Source organism: Diabrotica virgifera, chromosome 7 (genome assembly GCF_917563875.1).
Source record: "Diabrotica virgifera virgifera chromosome 7, PGI_DIABVI_V3a".
NCBI lineage: Eukaryota > Metazoa > Arthropoda > Insecta > Coleoptera > Chrysomelidae > Diabrotica > Diabrotica virgifera.
The window spans coordinates 207,674,014-207,691,443 of NC_065449.1; the positions used below are offsets into that span (position 1 = coordinate 207,674,014).

Sequence of the window (17,430 nt, forward strand, 5' to 3'; positions counted from 1 at the left end):
TAACCAGTATAATCCCCAATATGCTTAAAGGATGAGGCACATAAAAAAGAAAAACGAACAACAATTTGACCTATATCAGAAACTTTTACCCACCGATGACTATAGATCAATGATTTTAAAAATTTATCACCATTTCATTAATATCAATATTTTTTGTCTGTTTTAAACTTGTCTTTTCTTTCATTGTCCTTTATTGTGTATGTATTTGGTTGAATAGTTCGGTTCAAAATTATGGAATATATTCATTTTTTCGAGAATAGAGAAAAATCCCGATATTCAATTCCCTATTCGCTGACATAAATATAATTATTTATCCGACAGAAACATCCGATCCAACCGAAAAATATCAATTCTATAAAAACCTAAAGCATGCGACGAAATACCAACAGCAAACGCACAACTAGAGACAAAAGGATACTTGAAAGACCTCATCGGAAACGGAAAAGGAACTCTACATGAAAAAACAATGGCAATGGCCACATAATCTGTCAACTCGCAGCAACACTAAATATGATTTCCCTATCGACAAAATTTGAAAATCCAAGAAAACGTAAGGCAACCTGAAGACAGCCATCTGGCAGTGAAAATCAAATCTACCCTGTTCTAGCAACCAGAGTTAATACAAAAATACAGTACATGAGATCTTATAGAGCAGGGGTCACCAATTAGCGGACCGCGGTCCGCATCCGGACCGTGAGCTACTTTTGTGCGGACCGTCATTAAAGATCAGAATATAGCGTTTGGCAATTTTGAAAATGTTTGGCCATGAAATTGTATATTATGTTTGACTCAACTTATGTGTGCGAAGCCGCTTTATCAAGAATGAACTTTATTAAAAATCGGTACAGATCTGAGCTAACAGATTAATATCTCAACTCCCCAATGAGAATCAGTTGCACCAAACTCACTCCAAACTTCAGACATAAGGACATAAGTACTTCAGTACATAATAAAAAATGTCATTTTTCTTACTGATAATTTTATTTTGTAAAGAATGACAAATTTTCTGATTACAAACTGTCTCCTTAAACAAATCAGAAGGGGCCCGGGATGCCGGGCAAAACAATCTTTTTATACAAATTCAAAATTACCTTTTAGCCCCGAAAATTGTATTTAAAAAAAGATCTCTTGTCATTTTTTTCAAGATTTAAAAAATAAATAAAATTTTTTCATTTGATTTAAAATCTGCAAAATGTGAAAATACCTACGCATTTTCGATGTTTGAAAACCCATATGTAAATTATTAGTTTTCAGGTTGCAAAGTGCCTAAATTGAAGTTTATAAATTCAATTTCAAGATTCTAACGAGTAATCGAGACTTACTTCAATATAGACCGTTGTTTTTTAATTGTTAATTATGCGAGTCCACTCGACTTTTAAGTCGCCACACATCTCAATAGGGATGTTCACTAATTTTTAAATATAGTTAAATTCAATAGATTACAAGGTATATAAAACCGTAACAATCATAAAACTGTTTAAAAATGTATATTTTTTAAGATAAACGAGTTCATAATGTTGATTTTCTTGGAGGCTAGAAAAACGGTACCCTGCAGCGAGGCTACGGTCTGTGACGTCAGCAGTCGTAACGTCTTTGATCGACGACTAGTTTTGTATACTTATTTACTCAGTGTATTTGAATGTGCGCAGTTTTTTACATATTTAATTATTAAAAATAAAGCCAAATAAGTAGTGTTTTGTTCCTGGGTGTGTAAATACATCAAAAAACAGTTCTGACAAGATTTTTATTACCGTTCCAGCCAATTTAAAACAGAAAAGGAATGGTTTGTTGCAGCTAGAACTTAAAATAACTAACTTAAAGAACTAACTTAATAAAATAAACATTATAGAAGTTTTCCAGAGACTTTCGGCCCTTGGTAATAATGTAATTTTGTTTTTTCTGCATTTACATTTTTCAAAAATACTTATTAGTTTTCTCAGGATTCGAAAAAAATAGAATGAATTTAAATAGCATTGGACCAAGATTTTGCACCTACCCCCTTAAAGAGTAAATGAAAAAGTTTCGGGACCTCAAATTTGTATTCCTTAAACTGGGATATTCCTAAAAACGGGATTCTAATAATACATACAGTAAAAGTAAACCTTGAAATAACTACATGTGGATGTAGGTATGACTTTATATTATATTAAAATCATTAATAATTTAGTGAAAAGATTGGTTGAAATGAAAATATATTTATACCCAAGTTGGGTATAAATATATTGGGTATTGGGTATAATACCCAAGTTCAAAAATATTTTTTACCTTGGAACAGTTGTCAACTCGAAATACGAAACAACCGAAATAAGATCTAGAGTTGAAAAGGACATAGCAACATTTAACAACATGCATGAGAAATATTTTCACCCATTGCGACATAATATCTCTCCCACTAAAAATGCGGCTGCTAAAATGTTATTATTTCCGGTCTTGCTATATGGCGCAGAGGCCTGGACAATAATGGAAACATTAATGAAAAAGCTAGAGGAATTCGAGATGTGGGTGTACGCACGTATCCTCAAAATATCCTGGGCGACCCACACCAACGTACAGGTATTGCGTCGAATGGGAAAACAAAAAGAAATTTCTTTTACAATTAAGAAACGAAATCTTAAATATTTCGGTCATATCATGAGGCATGATAAATATCGTATACTCCAACTGATAACGCAAGGTAAAATAGAGAGCAAACGCGGACCCGGAAGAAAAGACACTCATGACTTAAAAACTTACGCCAATGATTTGGACAAAAATCGATCGAGTTATTCAGAAACGCCTCAAATGAAATTAAAATTGCCATGATGATAGCCAACGTCCACAACGGACAAGGCACATGAAGAAGAATAATAGTATATTAAGTATGGAGAACGGTAAGGGTTATATACCGATCGAAGACAATTGTTTGGAGGAGGAGCGGCGCGACGGACTCCAATTATTGTCTGAGATCAGTTACCCTTAACGTTCGACATGCTTATAACGTTTTTTGCACGATTGCTACCATTATAAATTATAAAATTAAACATTTTCGTCATATTGACTAGTTTCATTCATTTTATCAAGATAGATACTTTGGTTGTTAGGTAGTAACTAGGGTGCATAACAACAATGGAGAATTGAGTTTTTATTTAGTTGTCAATAATTTTAAGTACAATTTTGATTATTATAAATTAAAATATGAGCGAAAGTGAATTTGAAGAAATTGAACGGGCTTGGGAAGAAGGGTGTTCCGCAATTATTCTAATACTAGTAATACTACTAATGTATGCGATTCTGCTGAAGTTTCTGTTAGAAGTGAAACCACAGCCCAAACAAGTGGGATTTCATTAAATAATTTAACAAATTGTACCATAAGTTTCAATATTAATAAATAATTCGTTAGTTTTCTTTATTCTTTCAAAAAATAAATTAAAATTAAGAGATTTTTTAACTCGACGGTAAGTGAATTACTTACCGTCGAGTTGGAGTACTTACCGTCGAGTTGGATTACTTACCGTCGAGTTGCTAGTAAATGTCACCTACTGACGTAAAATCTGTCACGGTAAACAGTCAAAAATGATCAATCGTGCAAAAAATATTTTTAATACACCTAACCAAGGTAAAGTAATAACCAGCCAATGTATGTATACAATATGCATGCGTACAATGCATGCATACAACTTTCTCTATTTTTTTTTGTGGAGTATTAAGCATTTATTTTTTTAGCTTAAAGAAGACATGGAAAATTATATGGAATATACACTCAGTAAAGCTGTGGTAGATTTATTTTTTTACAAGATGCCAATAAATCATACACCATTGTTACATCTACACTACAGTCGGTAGTTTATACGAATCGGCTTTCTGAAAACCTTCTTCCATTTTATTTGTTTATTTTTGTAAAACCCAAAATATGTCCTTACAAACAGTCTATCCACTAAACTAAACAAATTCACTATAAAACTCCACTTTAACCCTGATAAAACAAGAAGAGAACAAAATAAAATGACCTGAAACGTCAAACAGGTAAACAGTAACACTATGAGAATGGCGCGCGCTTGGGGTATGCAACTAGTGACGTCAGGCCAATAGAGAAGCGTTCTTGAAATTTAAAATAATGCTAGATTTCTAATAAAGATTTTTTATAGAAAGGCTTTTTCAATTTTGTTGAAATTTTGGACAATTATTCCTAGGGTGTTTCTTAATCGTTTTACATGTTTGAAATGACTTTTTAATTTTTTGTGAACATCCCTATTTATGGTTCGTCTCTGTCGCACTTATTACACATATTATACGTACTTATGCAAAAAATGCCCAACAAATACTTCACATTTATTAAAATTTTATAATTTATTATTCACATATTTTTTTCTTAATCATTTATTTATCTATTCAATTAATTATTGCCAATGTGCTAATTAAATACGCCAATAAAAACAAACCGTCGAAATTGAAATAAACCCCGATAACTCATCAGAATCTTGAAATTGAATGTTTAAACTTCAATTTAGGCACTTGACAACCGCAAAAATAATAATGTACACATGAATTTTCAAGCTTTGAAAATGCTTATTTTCGCATTTTTCAGTTTATAAATCGCTTAAAACTTGAAATCTATCAAGTTTTGAGAAAAATGACAGAAAATCTTTTTTGTTTAAGATGACCCAAAAATGCTAAAAACATATTTTCGAGAGCAAAAACGGTGATGTTTTGGATTTATTAAAAAACTGTTAAAAACAATTTCTGCCTAAGAATTTCGCACTGCACCCTTCTGATTTGTTTATTGAATTGGAACAACCAGACAGGTAGTGTTAACTCCGGACCCCGGAAGTGTCATAGGTTTTCGAAACGGACCCTCAGGAAATATAATTGGTGACCCCTATTATAGAGGGACAAACGCGAACACGGACCACTTTCTGGTAGTAACAAAGATGAGGGCACTCAGATTGAAAAAAGACATCAAGCTAACACAAACTCTAAAACAAAATCAATGGATCATAGCAGAATTAGAAGAGACTGAAATAGAAAGATTGGAACAACAGATCAATGAAAATATATCTAACCTTATAAGGCCCTGTCTTTTCACATTCGAATAACTAGTTGTTGGGAAGTTTATCTGGCAGATTACATGTAAATCTGTCAGATAAACTTCCCGATAACTAGTTATCCGGAGGTGAAAAGATAGGCATTATCTTAATTCCCCGGCGGGGCATTAGTCAATTAAAAAACAAAATAAATGAAACAGCAAATAAGGAAGTAACAGGAAAGAAAAAGGCATAAAGACGAAGCAGAATTGTTTTTTCGGGCCCACTGATTTCTTTTATTTGTTCGTTTCTAACCCTGTCTATCAAAAGATTGGATGACAGACGAAATACTAAACTTAATGAACAAAAGAAGAGTATAATATAAGGACAAAAATAAATCGTTATACCAGCAAACACAAAACGAAATACGGCGACAATTCGCATAGCAAAAGAAAATTGGTTAAAAGAAAAATGTGATGAAATAGAAACGCTACAACATAAAAATGACAGCTTTAATGTACAGAGGAAAATAAATGAATTAACTAGAAAACCAGAATACAAACAAAATATACTAGTTGATGAAAAGGAAGACATAGTAATGGATACAGAAAACAAATTGATGGTATGGACAAACTATATAGAACAGCTGTTTAACGACAACCGAGACACAATAGATAACGAATATTTCGTTGAAGAGACTGAACCAGAAATAACAAAGTGAAGTAAAACACACCATTAAAGCAATGAGTACTGGGAAAGCTGTAGGACCTGACGAAATACCGACAGAAATATTGCAACTTATAGCCGACTGCAATATACATGTAATTGTCGAATTATTTAATATCATATACACAACAGGTATTTTACCTAAAGAATGGCTTCTATCAACATTCGTGACTATACCGAAAAAGAGAAACAACAGACAATGTTGCGAACACCGTAATACCATCAGTCTAAACCAGGATATCTACATATGTCTGCTTCCTAGATTATAACAATGCATTCGATACGGTGAACATAATCCGTTAATAAAACTACTAAGAACAAAGAACATGGACACACGGGATATTAGAATAATAAATATTCTGTAGAAGAATATTTATTATTATAGCAAGAAGCTGTCATAAGAATAAATAATTTAAACACCAATAAAATAAAAATCAAAAGAGGCATTAGACAGGACTGTGTCTTGTCGCCATCACTGTTTAATGCATACTCAAAAGAAATATTCAAAAAAGCGTTAGAAGATGAAGTAGCAGGCATAAAAATAAACTGCCTACTCATATGTGAAATTAGATACGCCGATGACACAATACTAATAGCAAAAACTATTACAGATCTACAAAGAATTTTAGATAAGGTTGTTGCAACGAGTGAAGAATTCGGTCTGTCACTAAACATAAAAAAACAAAATTCATGGTTATATCAAAGAAAAATATTAGAAACATCAATCTACATGTAAATAATAAGACGATAGAACGAGTTCAGAAATATAATTATGTAGGGACAAACATTAGTGAAACAAACGATTATACCAAAGAAATACGAATTAGAATAGAAAAGGCTAGAAGTGCATTCACTAATATGAAACAAATATTATGTAGTAGAGACCTCAACCTAAATCTTAGAAAGCGAGTACTAGAATGTTATGTATTTTCTGTTCTTTTGTATGGTGTGGAGACATGGACTCTCAATAAACAATGCCTCAATAGATTGGAAGCATTTGAGATGTGGATGTATCGAAGAATGCTGAGAATCTCATGGACAGACAGAGTAATCAATGAGGAAGTACTAAGGAGAATACATTACAGCAGGGAGATACTGGATTTCATCAAAATAAGAAAACTTCAATACTTGGGTCATATAACACGTGGTGACAGATATGAACTCCTAAAATTAATAATGCGGGGAAAGATTCAAGGGAGGCGCAGCATAGGTAGGAGAAAAATGTTCAGGCTGAAAAATCTTACGAGACTGGTTTGGATGCAGCTCAACTGAACTCTTTCGGGCTATAGTGTCAAAAGTGAGAATAGCAATGATGATTGCCAACCTTCGTCGCGGAGATGGCACGTAAAGAAGAAGAACCCTGTCTAGTTGTGACATTGTTATGTCACCAAATATTATTTAATCTATTTAGATCTCCTTTTTTTCCTTGGGATAATTTCCTTCTTGTCGGTTTTATATAGTTTTCTCATTCTCGTATTCTGTCGTTTTTGTTTTTGCCTAAGATTAGGTCTGTTGCCTCTTCACATATACTTTTGACGCTATTGAAGCGTGATCCAAAAGAGTTTCTACGTCGTTTTATAACCCTCGACGAAACATCTGGTACACACCAGAGACCAAGACCAAGGATCAGTAGAAAGAGTGGGCGGCACCCGGCAAACGTCCTCCGAAGAAGACAAATACTGTCCTATCTTCCCGAAAGGTGATGGCCACCATTTTCTGGGATTCACAAGGTGTGATGTACACCGACTACCTGAAGAAGGGTAAAACGGTCACAGGACTCTACTATGCCGAAGTATTGGGCTGATTCAACGCCGAATTGCAGAAAAAACGACCCATCTGGCGAAGAAGAAACCATGACAAGGCACCGGCTCATACTTCCGCCGTAGCCATGGCCAAGTAGGTCGAATTGGACTACGAACTCTTGCCCCATCCAACGTATTCACCAGATTTGGCCCCGTGAGACTACTCGCTGGGCGGAAAAGTCGAATGAGGTCATCGCCGTCACATAAGCCTACTTTGCACCTTTGCAGACCTCGTATTTACGACAAACTTATTTTTCAGGCGCGTTAAAAGAAGTTGGAGCAACGCTCGGTCAAGTGTATCAAACTAAAAGAAGACTATGTTGAGAAATAAATCGCAACTTTTCTAAAATTTTCGTTTTTCTTTTGTAGACAATTGCTCTGCATTTGTCGGACCGTCTTATAATAGTAAAACGAACTTATTCATAAAACAATAAAACATTTACATCATCCGATTTACTAAATAACACCTTATTAACCTTATTAAACTGTGACTGTACTACTCTTAGCAAGAGCTACCCTATAGCGCCCACGAGTTTCCGGTAAAAGCTGACAATTCCATTTCTGTAATCGAACAAGGTGTAGCTTTTTTCTGCACAGCGTCGAACAACTGGCGACCGTTGCGTAACAGCGTATTATAAATTCAAAAAAGTTCTTTTCAATCTTATGGTAGGTAAGGTAGGATTTACATCTGTTAGTGTAACGAGAATGGAATAATAAATAATGTGTCTATATAACGTGATAATTGCACAATGAATGGCACAGGCACAGGTTTTGAGAAAGAATGCAAATCAACAATAGTTTTTTAAAATATTAATATTAATGGTTATGTTTATATATTTTAAGAACATAAAAAATTCTTCTTTTTCTTTTATATAGGCAGTACTGCCTGTTTTTCTTCAACGGTGCCTTTTATTCTGCCCCTAAATTGTCTTACACCTTTTCCTTGGGCGTCCTATACTTCTTTTGCCTAATGGTGACTTGTCCCTGGCTATTCTTACTATCCTTGATTCCTTGATATACCCATGTATTTATACTGTCTACCACACATATGCGGCTGATTTCCTCACTTCTTACCCTATCCTGTAGTCCTTTTCCAGCAATCCTTCTCAAGGTCTTCGTTTTGTTGGTCTCCAGACGTCTTTGTGTCTGGTCTTGTTTCGGCCGTGTATAACTGGCCTAAGGCCTAATAACTGACTTTATCCGGGCCTTTGTTTCCACTCTTAGGTGTTTGTTTTTTCAAATTGTGTCATTTAGGCATCCGGCCGTTCTATCTATCTATCTATCTATCTATCTATCTATCTAGTCAGCCCTAAACATCCATCCTTGTATATAGGCCTCCTCTTCCTTTTCCATGCCTCTCTATCTTGGGCAATTTGCATCCATTTTGACCCAGTGTGTTTCTTCAGGTCATCTGACCATAGCATATGTGGCCTTAGAGCCCGCGCACACTACAGACTTTTTAGTCGGCAGATAGTTTAGTCGGCTTCTTAATCAGTACAGAGAGATATGCATCGGTGAATCGGTGTAATGTGCGCATCTGCATACCTCTCTGTACTGATTAAGAAGCCGACTAAACTATCGGCCGACTAAAAAGTCTGCAGTGCGCGCGGGCTCTTACCCTTTTTCGTTTGTGGTTCCACGGTCTCCAATATATAATCGTCTTTGTCCTTCTCCACGTTAGAGATGTTGAAAAAGTATCTATTCGTTACAAAGTACTCGTTACTTACGAATACCGAAAGTACCGATTACTATACACAGAGGCAAATCGTTACTTTGATTACTCTGATTACTTCGTTACTTCGTATCAATCGTGTAAGAGCGAGTAACGACTATTGTATCTATTTTGATTACTTTGATTATTCTGATTACTTCGTACCAATCGTATCAGAGCGAGTAACGGACGGGACCGGTATTTTATGAGTGTTATCGATTATCGTTATCTGTATACAGCCTTTTAAGGGTGTGAGCCTCAGAGCCTCACACTGTGAGGGTGAGGAGAAGATAGAAGATGAAACAGAGGGAGGTATAATGGAGGTAAAATATGTAATGTATGTCATTAACAAAGATCGAATGCGAGAACCCTATATTTTTATCTAGATCTATATCTATACCTATACAGAATACAAAATACATACCTACCTACTGAGAAATACGATTCTCGATATGATTACCGGCACTCAAATACAAAAGTAACAAAAGTAGGTAATCATAGTAATCAAATCATTTTTATCCCTTAAACAGATCGGTGAAGGTCGTTGTTATATCGGAATAATAATAATAGTCTCCCGTTTTATACCGCTCACGTGGCTTTGTATAGTATACCAGGGTAGTCTGCGGCCTACGGTATACAAGGAAGGTAACAGGGCCAGTGCTACGCTTCAACCGCCTATTATTACCCCTGGTTTTACCCAAGGTACGATTCTCGATATGATTACCGGCACTCAAATACAAAAGTAACAAAAGTAATCATAGTAATCAAATCATTTTTATCCCTTAAACAGATCGGTGAAGGTCGTTGTTATATCGGGATAATAATAATAGTCTCCCGTTTTATACCGCTCACGTGGCTTTGGGAGTATAGCAGGGTAGTCTGCGGCCTACGGTATACAAGGAAGGTAACAGGGCCAGTGCTACGCTTCAACCGCCTATTATTACCCCTGGTTTTACCCAAGGTACTCATTTTATTCAAGCTGAGTCGACCTGGGGCCTATAAACATTTTAAAAATGTCTAGTTGTTCTTGCCGGCGGTAGGATTTGAACTCCGGACCACCGGCACGCTAGCCTAGCACACTACCACTCGGCTACGCCGGCCACGGGTATATCGGAATACCTATACAAAATACCTACCTACTGATAAATACGATTCTCGATATTATTACCGGTACTCAAATGCAAAAGTAATCATAGTAATCAAAGTAACGAATACTGTAAATGATTACTTTATACAAAAGTAACGATTTGTAACGAATACTCGAAAGTAACTATAATCAACATCACTACCACGTGTGTGTGTGTGTGTGACCACGTAGTACGTGAGGAAGTCATATGTTGCCAAAGGCCATATCCATATATAATATAGATTATATCCATCATTTGGATTTCGTAATGTATCTATTTATGTAAGACCAACGAGTAAGACATTTAGTCTACAAAGGTTTTAACCTTTGTATTTTTTGGTGGCTTAGCATGTTCTTGTAACACTGATGATGCTTTTTTTACAGAGCGAAAACGTTTTGTTGTGGTTGTGATATTTATGGTCCACTTCTTCTTCTTATGGTGCCTATCCGTTACGGATGTTGGACACTAACATGGCTATTCTGACTTTGTTGACTGCTGCCCTGAAAAGTCCGGTAGTGGTTAAGTTAAACCATTTTCGCAGGTTATGCAGCCAGGATATTCTTCTTCGTCCTGGACCTCTTTTCCCATGCACTTTACCTTGAAGTATGGTCCGAAGTAGGTCATATCGTTGTTCATTGCGCATTATATGGCCCAGGTATTCCAGTTTGCGACGTTTTATGGTTACGACTAGTTCGCGCTCTTTACCCATTCTATGTAGAACTTATTCGTTGGTAACTCTGTCTATCCAGGAATTCCTCAACATGCGTCTATAGCACCACATCTCAAATGCTTCGAGTCTCTTCAGTGATGCTTCTTTTAAGGTCCATGGCTGTTCGATTTTTTTCATTTTGACGAAAGCTGATCTTGCCTTCTCGATCCTTATCTTAATTTCCGTCGATTGGTCCCACTGTTCATTTAAGTTTGCACCCAAATAACAAAAGTTGGTGATTTGTGTTATAGGTTGTTGGTTAACTAGTAATTGACCAGGTGGTATCCTATTTTTGCTTATAACCATGTATTTGGTTTTTTTTATGTTAAAATCAAGCCCAAACCTGCTACTTACTTCTGCCACCCTGGAGACAAGTGTCTGCAAACCTTCAAGACTGTCTGCAAAAATGACAGTATCATCAGCGTATCTTATGTTGTTCAATCGTTCTCCGTTTATAAGTATTCCCTCGTCTATTTCCGTTAGCGCTAGGTTCATAATGTGCTCTAAATATGTATTGAACAATAATGGGGACAATATACATCCCTGTCGCACACCTCTTTTTATCTTTATGTCGTCTGTTAACTGATCCCCTACTCTAACAGCTGCAGTTTGTTCGTAATAGATATTGTTTATTATACGGCGATCTCTGCTGTCTAGACCAATTGAATTTAATATTTTCATCAGTTCGTCATGTTTTATTCTATCGAACGCTTTCTGGTAATCAACAAAACACACATATATATCACAATTCACGTCTCTACATCTTTGAAAGAGAACTTGTATTGCAAAAAGTGGCTCTCGAGTACCCAATGCATCCCTGAAGCCGAATTGTGTGTTTGTCATATGTGTTCTTCACACTTTATATATATTCTTTTATGTATAATTTTTAAAAAAGTTTTCAGGAGATGGCTCATAAATAAGGCTTATTATTCCATAATCTTCACATTTTTTGGCATTGGGTTTTTTAGGGATTGTTATAAAAGTTGATCTTAGCCACTGTTGGGATATTTTTCCACTTTGGTATATATTGTTGAAGATCAAGGTAAGTCTTTTTACTTCGTCTTTATCCATAATTTTCAAAAATTCTGAGTAGAACTCGTCTGGTCCTCCGGCTTCTCCCTCCTTAATGTTGTTTATAGCAACTTCTACTTCCGCTTCGAGAATAGGTGGTCCACTTAAGGGTTTTAAATAAATATACCAAGAAAAATTTTTCATTAAATTTATAAATAAAAAAGTCATATTAGAACTTACCAAAAAGTCTTAATTGTATCGTATGCGAATGCAAAACAGTATCATTCTTCAGTACACAAGTGTAATTTCCTGCATCGGTGGGTTTCACAGACTGGACGTAGATAGTCTGATTAACGCTAGCTGGAAACAGTAGCATGGTGGACAATTCTAGAGGCCATGGATAGACTTTATTGTCTTTATACCTGTAAAAAAAAAGTAATATAAGTAACTAAATAAAGTAAGCGAAATAAGCCAGAAGCACATTTACAAGAATTAAGAGGCTTATCTGCTATCGGGACAAAGCGTTGACACTGAAGAAAATTGACTTGAGGAGACTGGAGTCATACGAGATGTGGATGTACCGAAGAGTACTGAAGATCTCATTGGTAAATGGAATAACCAACGTAGAGGTAATGAGTCGAGACATAATAATGCATTTGTAAAGAGAAGTACTTCAACAATTAAGAAGAAAACTGAGATATATATGGTACTTGTGATGAGAGGAGATAAATATCTAATACTCCAGGTCATTATGCAAAGAAAAATCTACGGAAAAATATCTATAGGAAGGAGACGTCAGTCATGTCTGAAGAACCTTAGGGAATGGTTTATTTAGAACAACGAATTATTTAGAACCGCGATCTCAAAAGTAAAAATCGCTCTGACGATTGCCAACTTTCGAACAGGAGACGGCACATAAAGAAGTTTTTTTTATCAGGAAAATACAAATGAGTGCGACAATACAACGGATGGCGAAAACGATACAATTTTAAATTGTATAATGCATATAAAGAACCATAGAAATTGCTTCATTTAATTCAATTTTTCACGCACAATTAGTAGTGCAGAATAAACTCAAAAGCTTAATCCATTTTCCTAAAATTTATGCTGATGGCTCGGAATTATCTGTCGGTGTTGGCTATGCCATTTAGATACAGAATATCCAGGACTCCAGGACTACTTTCAGCATAAATTAAACCCAGATAGCTCAATATTCACAGCTGAATTGGTAGCTATGCGCAAGGTGTTGGATTGGATAATTAGTGGTACAACATTACATTTGAAAGCGTATATAATTATATCTGATAATAATTATATCACAGTCCGTTCTCCTCTCATTCCAAAATTTCTCTATACCAAGTAAAATAATATTATGTTTATATGGGATTGACACAATTGATTGTGAAGACAATTTACATTTTTAACTAAGTTTGTCGTTTCCATTTCCTATACGGAAATCGTTTAAAAAAAGATTACCTTAAAAAATTCTGCTAAACTGTATAAATAACAGAGTTGTTAGCTGGTTATGTTCTCAAAATTGGAAAAACATTTGTCAACAAATCCAGAAAAAATTTCAGATTAAAAAGACATTCTGTTGTAAAACGGTGATCAAGAAAAAATACAAGAAAAAACTGTTAAGAAACTGGCATGAAAAATAGATATTAACAGCATCATTAGCTGTAGCAAAAGCTAAAATAGAACCATATGAAAATCTAGACGATGAAATGGACACAAAGAAACACCATGAAAATAGGAGTGGAAATTTATGCAAGATAGATGAACAGCCATCGGACACCTACCTAATAATGTGGTCCAATTCATTGTACAATTCATTTCTACCTAAAAAGACAATAGAAAAAATTTGTGCTGATTATATAAGCATCATTACGTGTTAAGCCATTTATTGAAAAATTTTCTAAAGGTAATATACGGGCGTATCTATAATAAATGCGAGGAATACCTAAGTGAAGATGAGTTTGTTTTGGATGAATGTACTTGTTTAAAGATGTCGTGCTGTGATATATATTATGTAAACGGGTCTACCCCAAAATCCCGACAGCCAAAATCTCGACATCCAAAATCCCGACGGCCAAAATACCGTCACGCCAGAATCCCGACATTTCTGGTTTTTTGTTTGTGGCCATCTGTTTTTTATTTTTTGTTACTAAACAAAAGTATTTACCATTTAAGATGAACTAATGTTCTAAATAAAATTTCTAACATGGGTATATTAATTAAATTATTTTTTTTTGCCAATATATAGTCCAATAATAATATTATTTGATATAATACAATATAATATGTAATATCAAATCCTGAATTCAAGTTTACTTTCATAATAGTTTATTATCCTGTCACTTACAACCTTCCATTTCAATAAGTATAGCTTTTATATTATAAAATGAAGTGTTTAATGATTTTTTTTTAAATACATAATAATTAGTACCCATACTTATTAGTAAGTAATTAATTTTTCAATTTCAATACTGCAACTGTATAATATGATTTGGTATTGCATTTGAAAAGGAAACAATAAATATTCAAAATGTAGTGGTCGGGATTTTTGCTTGTGCGAGGATTGTTGCATGTCGGTATTTTGGTCTGTCGGTGTTTTGGCCGTCGAGATTTTGGCCGTCGGGATTTTGGCCGTCGGGATTTTGGCTGTCGGGATTTTGGGCGCCACCGTATGTAAACATGTACTGTTGTTTTATTGACTTTCAAAGTCTTGGTGTCAATCAGACTTAGAAAGAGGAGCTTGGTTGGCAGAAACATTCGCACAACTGCAAATTGGTATTGGAACCAGTTTTAGTAGATGGTTTGGAAGCACAGGTTTTTAATATTAAAAGATGCGTACGGCAGGAACGCGTCTTGTCGCCACTGCGTTTCAAAGTTTACTTCGAAAGAATTTTCAGAAATGCGCTTTCTGAAAAACCAGAAGGAATAATTGCTCAAGAAGATCTCCAAACATTACTTGGCAGTGTCATTAAGAGATGTAAGGAAGCAGGTGTGGATCTGAACATGCGGAAAACCAGAATACTCTAATAAGTAAACAACAGAATATAAAACCGTCTAGATATATATGTAAATATGTAGTATACCAAACTTAAACAAGTTGATCAAATTGTGTACCTTGATGATCAGTTAAATTGTAACTCACAGAGTTACAATTTGCATTGCGGATACTTCGCTGCTACGTGATCTCGGTCTTACTCGTACTTTATGGTGTCGAGTCGTGGACTATGAAGACAAGTGATCTTTAATTCCGCTTGAGGCTTTCGAAATGTGGTGCTATGGAATAATTTTAAAAGTTTCTTGGGTGGAGAAGATTCGAAACTTCATAATACTAAAATGTCTCAGCAAGACTATTGAGATTTTAAGAAGCATCAACATGTGAAAACTGGAGTATTTCAGACATGTAATGAGTGGTCAACGAGGAAAACCTGGACACAATAGTAGAACTGTTCAACGCTATCTATACTACGGGAATCATCCCTAGAGAAATGTTGACATCAGCATTTGTGTGTTTGCCAAAGAAAGTGAATGCCAAAGAATGCAGTGACTACTGAACCATAAGCTTAATGTCACATACATACCTTGAAAATTCTGCTGAAAATTATCCACGCCAGAATACACTCTAAACTGGAGCTGGATATTAGTGACACTCAATATGGGTTCCGCAATGGTATGGATACCAGAGAGGCATTATTCTCCTTCAACGTGCTGACACAGAGATGTTTGGATGTTAACCGTCCTCTTTACGTCTGTTTTATAGACTACAATAAAGCGTTTGATATTGCAGGCAAACGCAATCCAGGGCGAAGGATTTCTTGGTTGAAGCACCTGCGAGATTGGTATGGTATTGATATAAGCATACTATTTAGAGTGGCAATGAATAAAATCGACTCATGGAAATTCTAAAAATTAAAAGCATAGATGAAAGAGATTTAAGACTAATAACACATCTCTATTATTCTCATGAGTAAAATAGTAAGGTGTAGTAGGGAGTACGGGTCTCTCAATATCAAAAAGACGAAGTTTATGAAAATTAGTAAAAACAACCATAATAATAACGAAATCTTGATAGTAGAGGGCCAGCAGATCGAAAGAGTAAAAACGTACACTTACCTAGGAACACTTATAACAGAAAGTAATGACTACACTGCAGAAATCAAAGTCAGAATCGAAAAATCTCGTTCTAATTTTTTGAAAATGAAAAAGGTCCTATGTAGCAAAGATTTAACATTAGCTCTTAAAGTACGCCTAACAAAATGTTACGTATACAGTGTACTATGGAATACTGGAGTGGAATCATGGACTTTAAATGAAGAGACAATGAGACGACTTAACGCCTTTGAAATGTGGACCTATAGAAGAATTATGAGGGTTTCCTGGGTAGATAGAGTTACGAACAACGAAGTACTGAGAAGAATAGGTAAAGAGAAGGAAGTTGAACTTACAATTACAGAAAGAAAACTACAGTATCTCGGACATGTGATGCGGGGCGAGAAGTATGGCATCCTGCGACTCATAATTCAAGGAAATATAGATGGCAGAAGAAGCATCGGAAGAAGACGAATTTCATGGCTGAAGAACCTAAAAGAATGGTTTGGATGCAGCTCAAAACAACTATTTAGAGCTACTGCCTCAAAAATTAAAATAGCTATGATTGCCAACCTCCGTAGCGGAGATGGCACCTGAACAAGAATGAGTGGTCCCAAATATAGGTTGCTACAAAATATTATGCAAGGGAAAATAGCAGGAAAACGCAGTCCAGGGCGAAGAAGGATTTCTTGGTTGAAGCACCTGCGAGATTGGTATGGTATTGATATAAGCATACTATTTAGAGTGGCAATGAATAAAAGTAAGACAGCTATGATGGTAAACAAAGGTTCTGAAACTACTTGGTATATGGAGAGGAAGAAATGAACAACGCAACTACAAAACTCAGGTAGTAGGTACATATAGTAAAAGATGAAACCACACTTCATACTCTTTTAATGTCAAATGTTAAACACTGTTTAAACTATTAGGCAGACTCACGTCTAGAATATAATTAGTATTTAATTAGAGCCCGGAAACTCACGCCTAAATAGAATTATTACTACATACTCTTTATATAACTACTATTTAATTAGAACCTGAAAGTTGCGAGTATATTAAAATTGAATTACAATCTACATAACTTTGCTACCTGTTATATTTAAGTTAGAACAAGGTGTATTATGCATGCAAAGGCGGCAATAAGTTACCTTATGTTTGATAATGTTTATCGCGAGTATGTCAAGTGAAATAGCGCACCGTGGTTTCCGCGAATCTCTAAAATAGATCAAGTTCAATGCGGTGC

The 17,430-nt window shown here is 35.3% G+C and overlaps 1 protein-coding gene across 1 annotated transcript in view; it reads right to left on the reverse strand.

Annotated features, from left to right (window-relative positions):
* Positions 1-17,430, reverse strand: part of LOC114326249 (interleukin-1 receptor accessory protein-like 1) — a 225,961-nt gene that overhangs the window by 67,534 nt on the left and 140,997 nt on the right. Inside the window, exon 2 of the mRNA XM_028274560.2 lies at positions 12,327-12,508. Within this exon, the coding sequence (XP_028130361.2) occupies positions 12,327-12,508 (182 nt within the window). The remainder of the gene's footprint in view (positions 1-12,326; positions 12,509-17,430) is intronic.